General features: G+C 41.4%; 1 protein-coding gene and 2 long non-coding RNA genes across 4 annotated transcripts in view; 2 read left to right on the top strand and 1 right to left on the bottom strand.

The window, feature by feature from the left end:
* Window positions 1–3,004: 3,004 nt before the first annotated feature.
* LOC308185147 lies at window positions 3,005–11,638 on the top strand. The gene is made up of 2 exons (XR_013943156.1): window positions 3,005–3,867; window positions 8,720–11,638. It is a non-coding gene; the product is annotated as an uncharacterized lncRNA (long non-coding RNA).
* On the bottom strand, window positions 3,874–12,385 carry LOC308185146. Of its 2 annotated transcripts, none has more exons than XR_013943154.1 (3): window positions 11,707–12,385; window positions 6,874–8,858; window positions 3,874–5,418 (listed from the first exon to the last, which is right to left on the bottom strand). It is a non-coding gene; the product is annotated as an uncharacterized lncRNA (long non-coding RNA). The 2 variants fall into 2 exon arrangements; XR_013943155.1 differs by lacking the exon at window positions 3,874–5,418 and having other exon boundaries at window positions 5,429–6,979; window positions 8,681–8,858; window positions 11,707–12,362.
* Window positions 12,372–22,319, top strand: part of PGM5 (phosphoglucomutase 5) — an 85,375-nt gene continuing 75,427 nt past the window's right edge. The window contains exons 1-2 of the mRNA XM_080572914.1: window positions 12,372–12,753; window positions 20,689–20,851. Coding sequence (XP_080429040.1) covers window positions 12,493–12,753; window positions 20,689–20,851 — 424 coding nt within the window. The 5' untranslated portion in view covers window positions 12,372–12,492. The remainder of the gene's footprint in view (window positions 12,754–20,688; window positions 20,852–22,319) is intronic.

Genomic DNA, 22,319 nt, shown 5'->3' with positions numbered 1-22,319 from the left:
TTGCATTTCTGCTGAAACTGATCCTGGCAGCTTCCCACCCTCCTGTCTGTCGGGTACCTAAACATTGCCTGGAGAACTATTTCCTTACCTGGTCCTCACACTGAGACACCGCGTGTATGTTACAAAACACCTCATGATGCAGAGTGTGATGGAGGGGATGAGAGGTGGGAGGAGGACGGATTCCAGCTCTTTTGCTAACATAGCATGGGCAGCTGTATTTTCCTATTTGTTGTAGCTGCATTTCCTATTTCCTATTTTCCTAATATTCCCTATTTCCCCATTGATCTGGTGGCTTCATTAATCCAGTCACAGGTTTTACAGCTGGAGCAAGTGGCTTATGCCCAGTTAACCAGTCTGCTGTTAGGCAGGGGTGCCGGCTATTTGGGGGATTTTTTTTTTTTTCCCCGTAAGGGAGGACTACCAGTTTCCCACTTACCCCAGCTATCTCATCAGAATAGCACGTCAGAATATGTCAGAACACCCATTCCCAGAACTTTGTTATTTAGCTCAATAAAAAGGGCATACAGTCCACCCGCTGGGGAACATCCATGTGCCCCCCCCCCCCAGCTGGAGGGGTGCTACCTGCAGCCTTAACACCTGCTCCCAAAACACACCTTTGTCCATCACAAATCAACATTTATGACTGGGGAGCAGCACCAGCTGCTGCGCAACGCAGCGGCAGTCAAACATTTTCCTGTGAAGGCCAAAATGCCACTGCATGACAGGGAACCTCTGGTTGTGAGGTCTGCTCCTGCCTTTTGGAAACTGGTTTGGGAACCTTGTGCGCAAGAGGAGCAGCACAGAGCTAAGAAATCAAGTGTTTGTGAAACCGTGCTTTTTAATGTCATTCGCTACAATTTACATCATTGAAAAAAAAACTTTCTCCATGGGGGGGTAGGAAAGGGTGGGGGAGGGGAGCATATTCGAAGATTATGCAGACCAAAGAAAAGAAAATGTTGCAGAAAACTAGTATTTGCTGTCATCTACTGGTAACACTGATTTTAGCAACGATTTGAGCTTAGCTGCAGCAATGTTCTTGTGTTTTCTCATACAGGGTTCTAAAGCTGATCTTGGATTTACTCTCTTTTTCAGGCAGTAAAGGTGGGGGAGAGAAGGCCTATGTCTTTTTAGTGGTAACTCTGTTTTATTTTTTCTTACTAAATGCTTTCCTCTTCTTGTGGTTTAAATCCAAAGCACAGCACCATACCACTATTAGGAGGAAAACTAACTCTATCCTAGCCAAAACCAGGACACCTCTGTCTTGTAAAACTATGAGAATTCTGACCAGTTTTCTGATGAGCAACTTTACTGACATTATTGCAAGAACCAATGATGGCATCAAAGGTGCCTGAGAAGCTAAACTTTAGCTTACTGACACGAGCACCAACAGAGGAGGGATAACTTTAATCACAACTGAAAAGAGCTCTTCATTATTGTGAAGAATATACAAGCAGTATTTTCTCAGTACAATTGAACTAATTCCCCCCTCCTCCTGAAAGGAAGGAAAGAAAGGAAGGAAGGAAGGAAGGAAGGAAGGAAGGAAGGAAGGAAGGAAGGAAGGAAGGAAGGAAGGAAGGAAGGAAGGAAGGAAGGAAGGAAGGAAGGAAGAGAGAAAGAGAGAGAGAGAGAGAGAGAGAAAGAGAGAAAGAAAGAAAGAAAGAAAGAAAGAAAGAAAGAAAGAAAGAAAGAAAGAAAGAAAGAAAGAGAAAGAAAGAAAGAAAGAAAGAAAGAAAGAAAGAAAGAAAGAAAGAAAGAAAGAAAGAAAGAAAGAAAGAAAGAAAGAAAAGAAAGAAAGAAAGAAAACAAGGAAAAAAGGGAGATCTATCCAAAACAAAAGAAAACAAAACCATCTATCTAAAACCAAGCAACTGCATGGGTAATGTTTATATCATACCATGAAAAGATTAGGACTTTTTGAATATATAATTCCTAAGGAGGCTTCTAGGTGATATTCTTGCTGCTACTGGGTGGACGCCAGTGTGTGAATTCCTGAGGGATCACTTGCATCTATTACTATCTATCATGCATGGTGTGCTGAGTTACAGCTGCTCTTCCTTGCTTTAGCTCTGTAGGTACCAATCAATAGCAATTTGTACTCTTTGAGGAATTGCCAGGTCAGGCAGTCCTGCTCCACACCACTGACAGACATTTATGCTGAAGGCTGCTAGACAACACATGCTCTGGATGAGGCAGTCCAATAACGCAGCAGAAAAACAGGAAAATCATGGATGTTAAATGTGTGAAGCTGCATTTTGTCCATGTTTAAGCGTGCAGGAAATGATGCACACAGCACTGCTGGGAAAGGGCAGGATGGAAGACAAATGAGACTATTCTGTAATACACTCTTTGTTAAGAGGCACCACTAAGAAAAAGGGATGCAGTGTCCACAGACACCATTTCTGAGTTTGTCCTAACCTCTTTTTAACTATCTGTATCTTAACATTGTCTGTTATGAAGGAGAAGGCTAATTTGTCATATGTTTTCATGTATGCTTCCAGTCCTTTTCACTCAAATGTGATTTTGTGAATAAAAAGTCATTGCCATGGGGCTGAGGCTGAAAGAGAAATGCTTGTGAACTATGGTTGAATATTTTTGTATTAGGTCAAGACTGGCTGAAGAAAAGCTAAAATATTCAAAGTCCAGAAACCCCAGGAGACCACCACTTTGGTAGGACATTTGCTTGTTACTTATCTGCAAGAGAAGCTGGAAGGGAAGTGGCATCAAAGACAATAGAATTCAAAGTAAAGCCTGATGCGAGCAAGTCAAAACAGCTTGGCATGCACACACAGACCTTCACTTCTGTGCAAGGGGAGTCTCCCAGGAAAACGAACTTGTAGCTCTAGAGTGAAGAAATTAAGCAGCATGTTACTTCTTCAAAAAGCTTTGTGGACTAAATAAGACAAACTTGCTCAAGGCAGATTCATTTCTGAAGCATTAGGCTCTGAAGACCTCAATCCAGAACTGGACTGCTGGCATAAAATGAATTGTTTTATATATAGCAGGAATTAAAGGAATTATCCCCCATGGTTGCACAAAGGTCACCTGTATCACCCTGCTTGTGATTTAAGCTGATAATTTATTGTCTATTGCGCTATTACATGGAGACATGTTCATTTCCTTTCTTGTAAGTGGTCAGAGATCCTCAAACAGGAAACAGAACAGCTGAGTAGTTTACAGCCCAATAAAAACAGCAATTCAGCCTTGCAGTTCTTTGGAAAGAGATATTTTACTATTTTATTCTCTGTATGCCTTTACAATCACAGAAATACTAGGTACATTAACTCAGTGCCTTGGAAATCTGCAGGGAAACCACCTATTAAATACCTGCAATTGATACTTTGCTTATATTAGTAATTTAGTTAACTTTGTGTTGCAATTGCCAAGCACAGCTAGGCTCGTTTTCCAAAGTGCATCAAATATTGATTCCACTTGTGCTTGCAAAGTATCTAGATAAGAAAATCTGAAGTGTCACTGGATTCACCCGAAGCCAAATGAAAGGGCAGGGAAGACCAGGAGGGAAGAGGCACCAGAATGGAAAAGCTAGCTTTTCTGACTGCAGGCGCTCAGAGGCGCTCCTCCAAGCGGAGATGCCCAGCGAAACACCCTGCTGGGCTTGCAGGTGTCTCACGGACGAGCAGCAGGACGTGGCAGGCTAAGGAAGGGAAAAATAAAGCAGCTTTTCCTGCGGAAAAACGGACCGTTGAGGAGCAGACACAGGGAACGACTGCAGAAGGAGGCGCTGCCCGATCAGTTTGCGCATCACTGCTGAAAGCTGGCTGGGATTCTCAGGACTCGAGCGGCGATGTCGTGAATCACCTCGAAACTACACCTTTGACTCGGTTCTGTCTGATTTTTCTGGAGTATAAGGTCGGTTCAGAACTTAAAGTCAGTATTTTTTTCTGGATTATTTTAATCCCTTTAAGGTACTGCTTTTATGTCTATCCAAGCTTGTTAGTGGTCAAAGAAATAGTCAGAGCCACCTGAATTCAGAGAAGCTGTTTAACAGACACAGTACATTACCATAAGACATTTCTCTTCTTGCCACCACTTATAGTCAGATGATAAAATAAGTTTGCTGGGAAAATCTTACTGTCAGCTAGAATTTAGAGTATTAATGCTGAAAACTTTCTTGATCCTTGACATGAAAGAGAGGGAAATACTTAAAAAGAGAAAAATCTCCCATGCTTTAACCAGTAATATTCCCTGAAATGGCAGGGCCAGAAACAGCAGACAGTGAAGACTGAAGTTAACAATGTCTTTTTCACTAGGTGCAAAGAGGAGCAGAGAAATTCTTTAATCAACTATACAAAGTGATCTGAACCATGATATTGATACTTTTTAAGGAATTGATGGAATTCTGCCTGGGACCTTCCTGAAAATGTACCTAGGGTGGCTTTGTAATCCCAAGGTCTTAAAGAGCTTTCTAAAGCGTGTGAACTGAGGGACTTAAATAAATGTGACTTTACCCAAAACTCAGAAAGTAAACTTGGTATTATTTTTTTCCCCCTCTTTCCAAGGAGCTGGTTTTCCGTGTTGCTTTCTCCTTCCATCTCTGTTGCATTCCTGAATAGTTTTCAAGTCTTGAGTCCTTGTCAGAGAGACTGTGACTTGGAGCAGAGATGACAACCCCTTCTTTGTTTTTCCTACCTTGATACCTTGTTGTGGAAGCCAGCATATATACAACAAGGAGTCCCTGAACCAAACAATCATAATATTGTGTATCTCCCTTCAAAGGTGTTTGCTTTCAGAATGGCTGGGGAAGAGTGTTTCCTGCTGTGCATTTTTCAGCTTTATATATGCTTTGACTACAAGTTAAAAATTCCAGGACTTTTTAATTGTGTGGGCAGCAGATCTGTACAAAAACTAGTGTCTCAGCTTTGTGCGCCAATCTGCCAGTACAGTGAGAAAACCAGTGTTTTCTCTGTTACCATTACTAATTAGCATCCCTGGTGCTGGTGGCTCAAAAAGATAGCCAGAATATATATCAGAATGTACATTTCACTTCTCTGTTATCACTGCCCAGGTCTCCGTATCAAACTGCTGGTCCTCAGGTGAGATTCTGATTAGTTTTGTTTCATTTTACTCAGCAATTCCATTGGAAAGCATCAACATACATAGCGGATATGCTAGCTTGTAAGGAGCAAACTCTGGGCCATGAAGCAATTTATCTGCCAGGTTTCTGAAATGCAAAAGTGGGAAACGATGGTGAAGAGGCCATTCAGTTGGCAGTATCTGTGAGGATTATTCGGTAACAGTTATAGAACATGATGTCACAGCATAACAGCCTGGTCTCGTGTCATTCTCATTGGCTGCAGTGGTAGTACCTATTTCTTGCGCCTCGGAACATCAGACCTGAAATCTGCAGGTCTTTTGCAGTCGGAGCAGTTTGCAGGTTGTGCTTTATTCTTTGAATGTCACCTGCCAGAATGTCAATCATATGCATGAAGTTTTCACTCTTAACTTGTGACACAAATGGTAAATAGCCATAAATGGAAGTGGAAGGCTTCCACAGCATATACGGAGTAAGCTCTTGCTAAATCAGGACTTGACGGCATGTTGCTTACTTGGCAACACAAACAGTTTCTTAAACAGAATATAACGATCTTTACCACACAGGCCAACAAGATTGTGGTGATTGCACATGTAATCTTACATGTAGAAGGATTAATTAACTTACTTATTTGTGTTAGAAAGACTACAAATCTCTTAACAGTGGGCAAAACTAAGAGTATGAAGCATTGCTCTATATTAAGCACTTCCAGAAGGAAAAGACATATTCCTACAGAAACAAATATAGGAAGAGTTTCTGCTGGACTCAGAGAATCTGTCACCTCCTGAACAAGAATTTAATTAGGTAATTACAAAATGTTAACATTTGATAATATTAGTGTTTTAGATGGCTTAAATACATTTCCAGATTCTGTGAATAACTTCCAGAAGATCCATGTCGGAAGTCCTTTTTGTTTTGCATGTGTGCATTGTTCAATGCACACATCATCACATCATTGAATGAACAATGTGCATTGTTCATTCTGGGCACTGACTGCCCCGAAGCATTTTTATGGGGTAGTAGGAGGGACTCGTACTGCACAGTGCCCTCTCCCAAGTGCCTTTTCCTGCTGGTAAGAAGGAGACAACTGTTCTGCACAGATCTTTCTTGTCCCTAGCCTTGCCCTTCCCCATCCCCATCCCAGCTCTCTCTACCCTTGAATCAAGTGACTTCCCAATCTGTATTTAATTAAACGACAGGAACTAACATTGTATAGGTTGATGGTTCATTATTCCATGCTGAGTTTTTTGGTATTCATTCATTTTTAATTCCCACACAGAGAAGAATAATCTCACATCTCTACATAAACCCCAGCATGAACTCAAGTTAAGAATACTGAAATGTTCCCAGAAGATGTCCTCTGCAGATGTCCAGATTCCTAATGTTGGTAGCTAGTGTGTGCACAGAGTTATACACATTTTAGAGCTTACTTGAATGATTGAATCTAGCAGCTGTTAAACAGGAGTTATTGAACAATACTGAGAAAAACTTGAATTGTACATTACTTACAGTCTTATTATCAACACAGCATTTATTCCACCCCTTTTCCCAGGCTGTATGAACCCAGCCAGGCTGCCTAATGAGAAGCTGTAATTTGTGCAGAAACGTATCCACTACATCCTTATTTCAGACATCCAGCCAAAGCCGCTGTACGGCAGCACTTGTTTTGGACTAGACAGCAAACCTAGCATGCAGACCAAGACTTGAATATATTTTAATTCTTTTAATGTACAGGGAGTGCATAATAGTTGATGACCTAAGAAGGCTGTGTAAGTAAGTATAATGGTGTTCTTGCAATACATGCATAGAATGGCAATACATACATAGAAGCTTTGCATATCCCCTTGCAGGACTGAAGAAGGCTTACTTCAACTCCCAGGCATTGTATTTTGTTTCCTTTCCCATGCTGGTGAGTCACATTCCAAGTCCCTGTTAAGGCGATAGGAGAATTAGTTTCAGCTGCTTCCCCTGCTTGCTCCAGTCCTGGCAGCAATGGAGCTGGTGAGCTGTGGCAGGACTAGAGTGGGGACAAAGACAGTTGCTTGGGCCCACATTCAGGTTCTGCCTCTTCCCCAGACTAGCAAGGGCTGAATGGGTAAATGCCCTTACCTTTCCATGCCTCGTGGACTAGAACTCAATGTGCATGCCTGAGTGTTTATGGATTTACTTATTGAAAATAAGAATAACTGATTGGTCTGTTCATAGCACTGGAAAAAGAAAAATTGCTAGTGATGCCAAGATACCCAGAGAATTGAAAGCATTAATTTGAGTAGGCATATTGTTATAGTTTTGAAATGGATACTTATCCCAATTTTCTCAGTTATGCACAAAAATATTTAAACAAACTTTCCGCATTTGAGGGGATGTTATTTTTACAAATGTTGCTTTCTCTGTTAGGTTAATGATCAGTGATCTTCCTTCCTCACTCCCTTCCTTCCTTGTTTTTCCTAATTTGATGCTTAGTGATGGGCAATTTTTTAAGTCATACCTAATCTATGCAACATTGTGAGTTGCTGACATAGCAGTAAACTAGTTGCCAATTATGAGAATCATTTTTTTAGGGAACTTTTGCTGTGTGGACTCTGTAAATCAATTTGCATGTGAGTTTGTGTGAAAATGTCCCTTAGAACAATAGCCCTGTTTCATAATAATTAGAAGCTTACAGCTGTGGTGAAATATAGCCTTTTCCGGTGATTAAGAGTAATTTCCAGAAAACAGCCTCTCTGAGTTGTGATATCCACATTATTATTAATACTATTTCTCAATAAAGCCCTGCTACAAGGGAACTCATTTTCCTACAAGTGTATAAAAATACACTTTTTGACCTTTTCTAAACAGTTTATAGCAGGGCTTACATAGAAAATCTTTCATTTGTGAACTCATTTTCATCTTTTGGTGTGAAAGAAAGGACAGCTCAAGCTACTTAAAAATCTTTCATTTTGATTTTCTCTTTTATTTTTTTTTAACTCCAAAGTGATTTACATTTTGAAACAAGGTCATTAAAGCCAGAGAAAATGAAGTACTCACAAGTAGAAAATGCCTCATCTGGAAGCAGTGTGTTTTAAAAATTGTTTTTGCTTTTATTTGCAAAACAGTACATAGATTGGAATTAGCTATTTTCTTTCTATGTTTTGATTTTGATGTGCCAACATTTTATGATGACTTTTCTGCAAAATGCTTTTTTTTTTATAGGTCAGATTAGCAATTTTCATTTGATAATGAGAAAACTGTATGCTGTTCTTCAAATGATCACTGCACTTTAACAGTAATTGGAAAATCCAGTTGCATGCCAGAATGAGAATTTGAAATGCAAAATATGGCACCTTGGTGCATGGCTTAATTTTGAGTATCTATCTGCATTTCTATCACAAGCATGTACTGCATGGAACTGTTGTAAAAGTATGTTTCTATCCAAAACTCAGGTATCCTAGCACTGAATTACGACTAGTAATGCAAATTGAGGAGCAAAACTTGTTAGCTAATGGTATTAACACAGTTCTGCTGCTGAGGCAGCGTTTGCAAGGCAATAAAAAAGAATATTTTTCTTTAACGGGAAATAAGCTTCAGGTCCATAGCAATTTTTTGTATATTTGCATCAAATCACATCTGGGCTGGGCTTCTTTAACCAACCTTTAAGCAGATCCCTTTGCAGTTTCTGTTGTCTTGCAGAGGGGACACTTACGGTCACCAGGCCACTGAGGCAGAAGTAATTACATGGCTACAGAGGACTTCTGTGGGAGTGATTTCTTTCCTGTGAGTCAATCAGACAAGAACCCAGTGTCCAGCTCAGTGGATGAAAAAATTGGAGCTAAAGGCACAAGAACAGACATCAGTACAATGCTGGAAAAAAATAACAAAATGTAAAAATTATGTCTCTTACAACATTGACTCATTCAATCGCAGAACACAAGTGAGTTATTGTAAACATTATAAGGCCCAGAAATTAACAAGCGTTAATCAAAATAAAGGTTGAAAATACTCCTGAGCTGGATAATGTATGCCAAAGCTAGCCTGCAAAGTTGGCAGTCAGAAAGCTAATTGTTTTACTTGGAAACGGAGCAAATTGAGCATGTATTCTATCACTCCATTAAGTTGTTTTTCATTTTACCACCATTTAAAGACTAAATCACAACACACTATGGTAATTCTAAGAATATATTTAGCTGTTGTTTTCCTTGAAGGCATTCCAAGGTTTTAATATCATCCCATATTGATAGTTGTTCCTTTGTTAAGAGATACATAGCAGTAACCACTTAATGTACTGCAATAGAGGCCATTTACAGAGACCTCCACTTTTGAATGAAATTTGCTGAGAGCAGAGCCACTTGTGGGACTCACATTGCTATAAAAGAGAATTTGAAGAGCTTTCCTAGGTATAAATACATCAATGTAATGCTAATCCAGGTGCTTGAAAAATTGGGAACTTATTAAAAAAAAAAAAAGGTTCCTTTTACTCAGTTCTTGTACTAGAATGTTCTCTAGTTCTATACATTCTCTAGTTCTCTAGGCTGGTGAGTTTTTAATTGAAACAACAATAACAACAACAACTGAGCTTCTCAGGAAATAGTATGACTTTGGGAACTCGAGTTCTGCAAATTATTAAAGGAATCACAGTAAAAGAGGGATCATGAAGACTTTTGCCTGGAGATACTTTTCTAGGAAAGACTGACTATGAATTAAAAAATTTACAGTGCTCTTTATAATCCATTATACTCCTGGTAGAGCCAATGTCAAGGTGATACCTGAAAAAAAACTCCAAAACACTATTTTTCTTTACTTTTCAACATTGTTTATGTAAAGGAAATGGCTGAAAACAAACACTTCTGGAAAACTGTCACTATCAGTGCCTCTAAAACATGTATATTCTGGGAATTTCAGTGTTTGTGGCATTCTCCAAACTGATGTATTTTTTTTTTCCAAACGCTGAATGCATTTCCCCTACAAGTACAAAATGTCCAGTCATTTCCCTGTTTTGAAGACTAGTACTTTGCTTCTTACTTTGATCCTGTGTATTCCTTTATTTGGTATTTGGAACTTATCATCCATTGTTTCTAAGGCTTTCTACCTTTGTTGCTGTTTCCTCTTTGAATTGTTGCTGTAGTCAGTGTCAGTTACCTGATTCAATTTCAGTTTTCACTATTGCAGACTATATATTGTGGCTGCAATACTGGTAATGCCCAAAATTATTTAAGGTGTAACCACCTCATCTATAACTGTGCCTTGTTTGCATTAGGAGCGTGAGAACTGGCATTTCTATACTTTCCTTTTGCTATTTAACATGCATTCTGATTGGAACAGACAGCCATAAATGTCACTAATTTCTGCAGAATTGATATTTCTAAGAAATACTGGATAGATTTACTTTTCTTCTAGTTTTTCTTCCATTGATTTCTGAATTCAAAACAAACAAACAAACACACAAACAAAAAAACAACCAACCAACCATCAACCTAGTTCACAGGCTTAAACACATAGATGACCTTCTGGAAATATTATATTATTACCCCACTTCTACTGTTGTTCAGAGCATAGGAGCACTAGAATTTCTCAAACACTGGTAAGTTTAGGACTTTTCTTAAGGAAAAACATTTTCTCCTTCTTCCTTTTCAGAAGTGATTTATCTATTAAATCGTCCACTGTCACAAAAAGGCCAGCATGTGGGCTCATCTAAACAGAGAGATCCCTGCAACAATGGCTTTGCTGACATAGCTCTACTATAGACCATAGTACATAAGCTCTAGGAGATCTAACAGGGAACAGATTACTGCTTCTTTCTATCTGTTCTGCAGTACTGGCCCTCTGCCAGAATGTAAGTGACCCTTCAAGAGAACTAAAATTCCTACCTGCTTCAGCGGGCAAGTTTATTTAAACTGTTAGGCCTTGCCTACTGTGGCATGGGTAGCATTCTCCTGTGAAGGTGGTGGTCACTCACAATGGGGTGGATGAGTAGTAGACAATCATTTTAAAAATGCCATACATAGTCTGTCCGAACCACCAAGAGGTCTGCAGAGACGGCTCAAAAGCATGACTGAGTTACTGTGGTTACCATTCATCAGGTGAGTCTCACTGAGAGTCTTACTCTCATGAGTCTTGCTTCATGAGCACTTAGACTATGTAATAGACAGAAGCATTTTACTCCTTGTTTGCCTGGTCACCTCTTGTAATGCTGCTAACATGTCTTGTTGAGCCTTGACACTCCATCAAGTTTCTGAGCAGTTTCTGAGCAGCCTCTTTAGAGGAGACCTTGAGAATGCTTCCACGAAAGAGAACCCAGTGAACTACAAATTTTTTTATCTGCTCAGGTGCACTTATTCAGGGATTTCATAAGCACAAGAATGACATTTAGGTTGCATGCCTTTTTTTTTTTTTTTTCCAGTTCTCCAGCCAACAGAGCTGCCCTGGCAAGAAAAAACAAAACAAAACAAAACACACACACACACACAACACTGTTGTGTGGACCTAGTGTGAAGCAAGCATTTGGATGGAAAATTTCAGCTGATGTTTGACAGCCATAAGCATCTGTAAACACTGCTTTTATACTGGGAAATGTCAGACATCCCTGCAATAGTGCTAGCACCTCTGCGTTTATTTTAAACAGAATGAACACTGACGTGAATGGACTGAGTCAATGAACATCCCTAGGAAATACATAATACCTGACATTTTTTCAAAGTGAAAGACTGTTTCAGAGGGATGCTTAGCCTCACAGGAAAGACGCCTGGATGGAAACTTGCATGTTCGGTTATCCTTCTGTCAGACTAGACCCTTTCTGTGGTACTCAACTCCTGCTGTGAAAACAAACAAAAGAAAACCCCTCTGTGAGCCTGCTTATTATCCAAGAAGCTTGCTTGTGAGCAACACGGGGAAAAAATCCCTTCGCCTCACTTCAGGCTCTGTAGTGAAAGACGGTGTTTATGCGTTAATTCCTTGCTCCTCTCTTTTCTCGCCCGCAAAACGGGGCACCACCACCTCCAGCGAGGGAGCGGACTCGGGGTCAGATGCAGGTGTTTCTGGCACCCGGAGCGGGGCTGCGCTCCCTCGGGGACGGCACGGCCGGCTGCCGATAGTGCCTCCCGGGACCATACGTGCCTGCCGGGGCCGGCTGCGGCGCTGACAGAGCGTGATCCCCCCGCGCAAGTGTGCCGCGCTGTCCGCCCCTCTGCCCCCAGCCTCCAGTTACAGCCCTGGCAGGAGGCGGCGGCGCTCGGCTTCGCCTTGCAGGGCTATTTTTGGCCGACGGCAGAGGTGCCGCGGGGGCCCCGAGCCCGCCTCCGTCCCGGGGGGCCGGCCGTGAGGGAGCCCGACCCCGCGGCGGCCGGGGGGGGGGGGGGGGCGGCACCGCCCGCCGCCGCCCCGCCGCCGTCCAGCCAGCCAGCCCGGCCGCCAGAGGCTGCCGCTCGCCAGCCGAGCCACAGCCGGGCGGGCGGCGGCGGGGCGCCGCCATGGAGAGGACCCCCATCCCGGTGCTGACCGTGCAGACGGCGCCCTACGAGGACCAGCGGCCGACGGGCGGCGGGGGGCTGCGGCGCCCCACGGGGCTCTTCGAGAGCCAGCGCAACTACCTGCCCAACTTCGTGCAGAGCCTCCTCTCCTCCGTCGACCTCCGCGACCGCCAGGGCTGCACCATGGTGGTGGGCAGCGACGGCAGGTACTTCAGCCGGGCGGCCATCGAGATCGTCGTCCAGATGGCGGCGGCCAACGGGGTAAGACCAGCGAGCCCCCCCCGCCGCCCTCGCGGCGCCCCCTCAGGGCGGCGGCTGCCCGCCCGCGGCCCTTCCCGCCCCGCCAACGGCCGCCCGCCGCCTCACGCCTCGGCGCCCCTCAGGGCTCGGGCTCGCCCCTCAGGCGGCTCGGCGCGGTTCGCCCCCGGGCTGTGCCGGCCCCGCCGCCCCTTAGGCTGTGGTGCCCCCGGGTGTAGCCGAGGTGTCCCTGAGAGCCCCGAGGGGCTGCCGGCCCCGCCGCCTGGCTTCACGCCTCGCCCCTCATGGGGCAGGCGCGGGAGCTGGAAAGCGCGTTTGACCCCGCGGCAGAGAAATGTGGCGGAATTAGAAATAAGTGTGTGGGAAACGAAGGTGTCAAGCGTGTACTCATGGTCTTTTAAAGACATAAAGGGAAAATATTGTCGAAACAGGAGAAATACAGCACCTTGGCTGCACCTTAGGAAAAATTGTTCTTCCCTGTTCACCAAATGAACAAATTATGAAATACAAGAAGACAACAGTGACAGATAACTCTGATCAGATGGCTTACAGGTTTCTTTTGTTCAATTTTGAAAATAAAAAATAGTAAGAGAACCTGTATCTTCTGATAGCACACACTTATGTGTCTATTTGTACATATTTCCAGCTTTCTAGCTGGAAATACCAGCTAACGTAGGCTCGAAGTTTTCACTTTAAAGCAGAGTTGAAACTGCTGTCTCTTCGTTAGGATGGCTAATTTGATTCTTCAGGTCTTGCAAAAGAAGCAATACAATTTTATCACATTTTTATTAGTGAATTGACTTGATTTTTTTTTTAATTTCCCCAAAGTTCTTTACATTCAGTCCAATTTCATAACCAGAATGTCCTTCAACTTCAAAGCAAATTTCCATGTGTCTGAATCTTTCCTTCTCATTAGTGTCAAGTACGAGCTGTGTGGTTTAGCCAGCCCGTTGCAAACAACGAGCAGTTTTAATTTATCCCAAAATTGCGGTCACGCCAGTCCAATGCTACCAAACACACGCTGAGCAGCACCTGAGGTTTCAGGGAGCCTGCCTGCCTTGCGTACCAGGTGCCTGTGTAAACTCGCTGTTCACGCAGGGCTTGGCACGGGATGGAGTCTCAGTGGCACCGGGCACGAGGAAGGCTCTCGGGGCACCCGCCAGGATGTGCGGCACGGGGAGCGAGCACCGGCTGTGGGGAGCAGCAGGGTGCCGCAACTTGCTGCTGGGAGCCCCATGGGAGGCCCAGAGGAGCCCTTTCCCCTGGCCCCTCTTCCAGCTGGCTCAGTGAGGGAAGCCGCTGGAACTGTCTGCTGACAGGGCAGGATAAAGCACAGTGAAAGCTAAAGCGGCAGCCCTGCAGTGAGAGCTGCTTTGCCCGTCCTGAGGTCGTGCGTGTCCCTTGTGTGGGCAGTGTGAGCTAGGGCTGCAAGGTGACCACAAGGACTGAGGTGCTGAGGGAGGCAAGAAGTTGAGGGCTTAGGAGAGCAGGGGGTTCTCAGCCAGACTGTGCTGTATTCCAGACTCCTTCCTGGCTAATTTTCCTGTCAGCTTGCCTCCTTCCAACTTCTCCTGTCACATTCCCCATTCGCCTGCAGATTAAGCCTTTTTGACCTCAGGAGGTTTCCAATTTGACAGATTGCTGGCACTTTGCTGTAATAGTGCTTCCTCTTTTCTTAAGTTACTGCAACTTTCTTGGAAACAGTTTCTCCTGACTATTTTCTGAAGCCAATAAACAAAGTTTTTGTGCTCAACAGTTCCCACAAATATGTGAATTAAAGCATGATACTCTTACTAATGATACAGTTTTAGAGATTCAGGAGGCTGGCTGGTGGGGTGACACTGACACTGAAAAGTCTTCCTGTTTCCATGTGCTCCATCCCTTCTCTACCATCCCCACCTTGTGCACCCTCTTCCTCGTCTCTCTACAGCACACTGTTAAGTCCATAAGCCTCACTTTCTTTTTCTTTTCCCCAGTGAATACTAATTGCACATTTTATTCTGTGACTGTTAAAATGTGACAGCTGGGAAATTATCTGAATGTCCCTGAAGCCATTGTTCAGTGCTGTGCTGTGTAACTGGGTGGGGGAAGAGAAAGGGAATACTCCTGAGGGCAAATATCTTTCCCTTTGGGCGAGGTGAATGTCACTAAAAGGAGTGTGGCCAATATCACAAGGGGAAAAAAAGTGAGCTGGCATAGACGGGATGATATGAAAAGTGTGGAAGCCTTGAAGCTGCACTTAAAACCTTTACCTGCAGCAGAATTCCAGTAGGGTGATGGCCAAATAGTGCTCAGAAACTGAACCTGATTCTCTGTCCTGCAAGACATGTACTGAGTCGTATGGTTAATTGTGCCTGCTGAGTATAAAAATAAAGGGGATTTTCTGTTATCAACTGTAAAAGTATTGCCCTTTAGAGTCACTAGGTTCCCCTTGTTCTAATTCGGTGACTCACCCCGCATTCTCCCTGTGTTAGCAGCCGAGCACAGTTGGCATCGGCCCCAGGACAAGGAATGAGCTGAGGCCCCCTGCCCAGTCAGCTGCCACTGCTTGCCCTGCCTTCCTGTCATCAGCGGTCCCTCCTGCTCTCACCCTCCAAGTTGGGGTTGCAGGTATACACTCCACAGCTGCAGCTTGTGGAGGCTTCTGCTGTTGGCAACAGCTACAGGGTGGTCCGTGCCATGCAACTGTAGTCTGCACATGGTTCACCGCATCTTTCTGTTCAGAAAAATGGGTACAGGCTAGCTGGAAGTGGTCACCCTTTGATGGAGTGCACGGATGGGTTTGCAGCAAACTCATTTAGCTAAGGGACTGCACGTCACGGGAGCGTGAGGGAGTGTAAAGAAAGCCAGACAGGTCCTGTCCTATTCCAGTTTGCAGTAGCCACTTTTGCAAAGTGAGATGGTAGGAGAATATCTGAGGCTCTATCTTCCTTTTCACCTGTGTCCTGTCAGTAGCAGTGTCCGTGTATCTTAACAGAAAGAACTGAGGCAGAAAACTCCATGACATGTAACACAGTTCCACTACAAATTCAATGCAAGTATTCCATTAGACCCATCAGCTGGATGTGGCACTTTATTTTTGATGCATAATTTAGGATAAATTTAAATGAGAAACAATTATGTCAGGGTCTGATCAGAAGCAGATGAATTGATGATCATACTTTGTCTATGGAAAGTCATAGCAACATCCCAGAGGAATCACTGAGTACTGATAATAATGCTGTAAAGGTTTGAGATGGCAAAGAATTTTCCAGTTGTCTTTATAATACCATGTTGTTTTTATTTTCCATGGTCTTCCGTGCAAATCTCACCTTTCCTTCCTGCACCTGTATGACTGACATATTTGCTTCTTTGTTGAGCCTTACAGTCAGTTATCATTAAGATATCATAGTGGAAGATCGGACGGCATTGCCCCATGCTGTTTAAGATATAATCTACTCTCTTATATTCTTTCAAGTTTAATTGACTGCGGCATGTGAGGGAGAGATTACTGGAAAAAATAATAATAAAAAAGCATTAAGTGACTGAATGTTGATCTACTGAATTGTCTGCAAATGCACAGCTGCACATGGTGATATTGCATAAAAATGTTCTTTTAAAGTACTTGCTAGGGCGACTATTCTTTTGGCCGTTCGAGTTTGCTGAGGATCATGGTCTTTGTTGCTGCCGTTGCTACTAAAAGCAGAGTGACAAAATAGAATGTGGCGTGGGGCACAGTATTAGAAGAGCCATTACATGCCTGTGATCTTGTAGCCATGCAAGTTTTTGAATTCCAAAGATAGTCTTTCCGTGCTATGAAACTGTCCAAGATTTTCAGAAGGATATTACTGGAACTTTAATTGTGAGCCAGTATACGGACACTATTTCATTTCTGTTCTAGCCCAGATTGTGTGAAGTCTGTAAATCTGAGAGTTCATTACTTAAAATTAATTAGATGTCAGTTTAATATTTGATTCAGAGACAAAATGAACAGCAACTGGGCCAAGAGTGGATGAGGCTGTGCATTCCTGCCACCAAAATGAAGAGAAGAGAGGAAGATGTGTACACTTATAAGGAGTGTCTTCAGGGATTTTCACAGAAACACTGAAGACCTTCACATAGAGCAAAGCTCTTTGCAACAGTCACTACAAACAAAATATCTGTGTGCTATAACATACAATTTCACTTTCATCCTTAATTTAGAATACTAAATATTACAGTATTTTTACAGTATGGAAATTGGTGTAATGAATAACATTTCTAATTAGAATACACCCAATAACCTTGTGACAAATGTTGAAGGGAAAGCAAAGTAGTCCTGTTCATATTAATTTGGGGCATCCAGAAAAATGGGAAAGATGGTTTGTGTTGAACAGGAAAAAATGGAGGTACAGTGAAGAGAGAATGCCAGGTAATTTGTGTATTCTGAATACTCTACATATTTTGCTTACTTCAAAACAGTAGTTTCTGTGTGCTTGAAAGCACAAATCTAAACCTTGCTTAGAAGTACAGAAGAATTCATGATATACCCTATTTTCAAATATAAATGTATTTGTACTTGAATACATCAAGATAGATTCAGCTCTGTTGTTTTCAAGCATTTTGCAAAATATAATTCTTGTCCTTTTGTTTACCCATATACAATTCTGTTCTAAGAGTTGGCACCCATTTCTGACAGCTGTATTTGGAAGATTGAGTCATTGCTCTAGTGTTCTACATGCTTCATAGTTTAAAAAAGGGAGAGAAAATGTTCAAAACATTTTTTTCAATGTTTATTTTCATTATGCTTTCCTTCTCATAATAAATGTACATGGTATAGGCTGGAAGAATGTTTGTTAAAGCCTGTTAACTAATGTTCTGTGTTTTTTCTAAAGCTTCGGTACAATTGGCAATAATGGTTAAATGACAGTACTAACACAACAGTCTTGGAAGAAATGGCATCTTGTCCAAAAACTTCTTCATGGACTGAAAAGAACCCATAAAAGGACACATTCAAATTCAAAATAATTTGAAAAAAGTCTGTATTTCTCTTTCAAATTACTTACATGGCACTGGTATAAATAAAACAGTAAGTAATGCGGCTAATTGAAAGTTTTCTTTCTTGAACTTGATTCTGAAAGTGCCTCAAGGCATGTGCTTGAACTGCTAGTGATTTCAGTGCCCCTCCTGGAGGAGTTTTGAAGGTGTTTTACCGTATGTGTTTTCTGAGGCAAAAGTGAGTCTTGTCAAAAGTCAGCCCACAACAACTGGAAACACTTCTGCTTTATAAAAAAAAGTTTTCCTTGTTCCACAACGTAGGAATTACATTTCTGCAGTAACAAGTAGCGTTGTATATAAGGTATTTTTGAAGTAGTTTAGTATTCAAAACAGTTGAATAAAGGAAGTGCAAATGTAACATTAGGAGATTTAAAGTAGCTGTAAAAGATGGCAATAACATTACATGCATGCCAAGTTGTCTAGTTACTAAGAAAGATACTAGTTTTGTTCTGTAATCAGTGAAATAACATTTAATCAGCCACTTCACTAAGCTTGGGGATAGAAGCGGAAGAAAGATGCCTTTATTGTTGCTCCTAAGATTTGTAAATTGTGATAAATTGAGAGATTGACAAACACATGTACTGTAAATTACTGCTTAGTTTTACCTTCAGGGAGAAGCAAGAGTGGGAAGGCCGGAGAGACAGAGAGCCAGAAAGCAATAGAGTCTTCCAGGAGCAAATGCTGTCACAGGGCACTAGCATAACATTTAATCTGTTCTTCAGGGAAAACTAATCACTACTGTGTTTTGTTCTTCCACAAATAATCAAATGTTGGCCTCAGGTTCTGCAAATAGGAAGACACTATTGTTCTTAATCATTCAATCTTAGGCTAATGAAACCATATTATTAGTCTTGAATAAGAAATAAAATTGTTCAAACTGAACACTGAACTGAGCAGAAATGAGGTTCAGCCATCTGGTACATGTGTTAACCATGCATATGCCCAACCCTGACCAATTGACCATGCCAATGGAACAACGACTTAGAAAAAAACATCTGTTGAAACAAAATGTCAGTTTTGTTATTTGCATAATTTTTCCCCCAAAGCATACATATTTCCCTGGAAAATATTATAATTAAGGTAGAATAATGAGAAACCACAATTTTTGGTTTCTTATATTTATTTCTTATCATTTCCTTCATAATTGCCCCTACCGTGGAGAAAAAAAGGCAGTGAGACAAAACATTTTCCTAGTAGTAGCAACAGTAAATCAAATGAACCCTGAAAGTTTTCAATGAACTTTACTTATGATTTAGATAGCTTTTCTGTTTTCTAGCAAAAAGATCCCAAGGCATCAAAGTTATCTGCAAAAACTGTGAAAAGAGATCAGGGTGGATAAACACATCATCCTGGCACCAGATCTTGAGATGGAAACCTCAGTTAATAGAATATGTTGTTCTGAATATGTATATATTTTTAATTTGAAAACAGGTCTTGTCATTGTCGGTGAAGGAGAAATAGCTAACCATAGTTCTGTGTTTTGTGAGAGTTAGAAAAAACAACAATTAGTTTTTCATTTCAGAAGTTGATTGTTTCCATTTGGAAGTCTTTCTTTTTTGTTAAAATGGTTGACAGTAACAGGCTTAATAAATTGTCTATCCTTTGCTTTTCTGAAACTATTTGTAATCCCACCTCTAAATAACTGTTAAAGGCCTCACACAACTGCTGGACCCAGAAGATCATCTATATATGGAACAAGTATTTCTACAGAGGAGGCAGGTAGTGACATCTCATGTGCTGTTGCTTTTCCACACAGACTGTAAAGCCATAAAATCTCCCTTAAAGTAGAAAAAAAAATCTGAGGTTGAACTCCCTATTTTTAGGTAGGGAATGTGAAGGATTTGGTATTCTCCCTCTCTTTCCCTCCTTCCCCCCGTTTCTGTTTTTAACCTTCCTGAACTGTTACAGAATAGGTGGTTTTATGTTTTTTTTTTTGTTTGGTTTGCTTTGTCTTCGTGAGGCTATTAAAAATATTTTGCAGTATCTTCTGAAGCTCTATATAGAGCTGCCTCAGTTCTCATCTGTAATATTAACCTTCCCCTCTCATCAATGCTTTTTCAATTGCATGTTTCACAGGAACTAGAACTTTTTGGTATTTCTTTGTAAGTAAATTTCTAGTTGGCTCCTAGTTTATTTATGTTGAGTTGAAACTGTAGTATGTGTAGGTGATGAAGGAAGGTTTTGAAATTGGAACCACACAGTAGAGCTGCACATAATACCAAACACATTGAGTCAGTGTTTAATAACACCACCTGAAAGCATTTTTTTTTAGTTTAAGAATGGTGAGAACTTCTGCTCAGCTCTGCCCTGGGAAATGCAGCCTGTTCATCTGGAGTAGCCAAAGAGTAAACGATGACTGAAGGAGAAATAGTATTTCCTATGGGGCAGGACATCCAAGGGTATTTGGGTTACAGAGATGTGACTTAGAGATTACAAGTTTTAGTAAGTTCAATACTTGTGATTGCACTGAAAGGCTCCTCCATGAAAGGCAAGTTGCTTGCTGTTCTCTCTTAGCTTGTTGAAGCTCCAGCCCTGCACACACTGTATCCACACAGTCAGCCCTAAACTATACTGATATTTGAGGGTCTTTGCTGATTCATAGGGATACCTTGAAAAGTCTGATAACAGGATCATGCCCCGGTACTGTGCTTGGAAGCTTTGCAAATCACTGTTGTGCCTATGCTCGTGCTTGCTGCACTGGGGCTACAAGATACAATATTTGTTCACATTCCAGAGTAGCATCCAACCAACCTGTGTACGTGTTTTTTTCTGCAAGCGAATAGGTTCCATAGCAGGAATTTGTATTTCCATCTTAGCCACTGTATACATCTATACTCTGTGTGTGTATAGCGTGTGTGTTTGTTTATTAATGTTCAAGAATTTAGTACCATTCAGAATATTTTAACTTCTTTTTTCACCTAGATTGGCAGATTGGTTATTGGGCAGAATGGTATCTTATCCACACCTGCTGTTTCATGTATTATTCGAAAGATCAAAGCAGCTGGAGGTATTATTCTAACAGCTAGCCACAGTCCTGGGGGACCTGGAGGAGAGTTTGGAGTCAAGTTTGAGGTTGCTAATGGAGGTGGGTCTTTTTTTATTAATGCGTTTACCACATTGCATCTCAGTTTGATGAAAATACAGTCCAACTGATTTTAACTGTTAGTGATTTTGGTTATTCTGTTAGAACTAGAAAGAACACTTTTTTTTTTTTTCTCAAGGGTAGGAGTGCCTTTGTTTGCATGCATATGTACAATAAATATTAAGTGTTCATTAAAGTCCTTGTGAGATCGGTAAGATTTCTACTATGGAGTTTTGCTATCCCATTTTTATTATATTTTACTTGGTCTGCCAGATCATTGTAACAATTTTCTTCCTTTTATAAAGATGCCTATGAAGGAACTTCATTTTGCTTGTATTTCTGTATTGCTTGTCTTGGCTTACTTTAAAGTGTTTAATTTCAGAAGTGCTATAAGCAGCATAACTTACATGTCTTATATAGAAGAAAGAACTTCTCATGTTTACCCAGAAAATAACTGCATTTATCAAAGGAGAGTTGTACCACTTTAGTTAACTATTGTTAAACACTATTGTTAAATAGTTAAAATCTCACTCTTGAATAATGTAATTTATGTATACAGCTGATGTCTCATTTTCTGAAATCTGCAAGTTCACACGTAATTATGTTACACATTGTATATATTTTATGTTGTAGATCTGTGCACACCCATAAAACATCACAGTGACAATTGCTGACACCTTGTATAATTCATAAACGTAGAGTGCGTTCCTTTTGAAAATCTCGAAGTGCCCTTAAAATAATGTTTTCTTGCCTATTTTGAAGCTGGGAAGACTTGACAAGGGGGTGCTTCTCCCTTGTCTGTTGTTTGACTGAAAAACATGCATAGTTAAATCAGTGGGATTTTATAAACAGAACAGGCTTGAATCCTAGAGAGATTAAAGGGACTATGTAAGGGCAGACAGTGAGAAAGCCAGGGGTAGAGCACAAACACGCCAGAACCAAACTGTTAGATGTTTTAGCACTCTGTAAACTTCAAAATACCATGTACCACCTAAAATCTGTTTGATAAGTAGGTAGCAGTTGGTGGGGCATTTTTTTTTGGTGGTGTATTTTGCCTTTTTAAAGAAAATTCAAACAGGCTATTAAACTTTAAATTTAAATCTTTATAAATATATATACCTGTGCTCCTCAAGCACAGGTCACAGAGTTCAATTATTTATGATAATCTGCAAGGACAAAATGCAAAATAGTTGGTTTAACTTGTCATTGAGAAAACGTGGGTTAAGCACCAGGCAAGACTATTTGTCTCAGAGAATAGTTGAGCACCACAACAAGGTCCTAGGGGAGGCTACTGTTGCTCAGTGTTCTCATGCAGTCTATTTTGCAGATCCTGGCTGGGCAAACAGGCTTATTTCTGTAGTTGTAGGAGAGAATGCAGAGTGACACTATGGGATTGCCTTAGCTGGAAATATTTCTAGGTGAAATATCCATTCATTGAGGATGATCTAGAGCTAATTAAACCTGTCCTCAC

This window comes from Anser brachyrhynchus, assembly GCF_964034855.1.
Source record: "Anser brachyrhynchus genome assembly, chromosome: Z".
Classification (NCBI taxonomy): Eukaryota; Metazoa; Chordata; class Aves; order Anseriformes; family Anatidae; genus Anser; species Anser brachyrhynchus.
The sequence above is the reverse complement of the archived record's forward strand: the minus strand, read 5'-3'. Positions and strand labels throughout refer to the sequence as shown.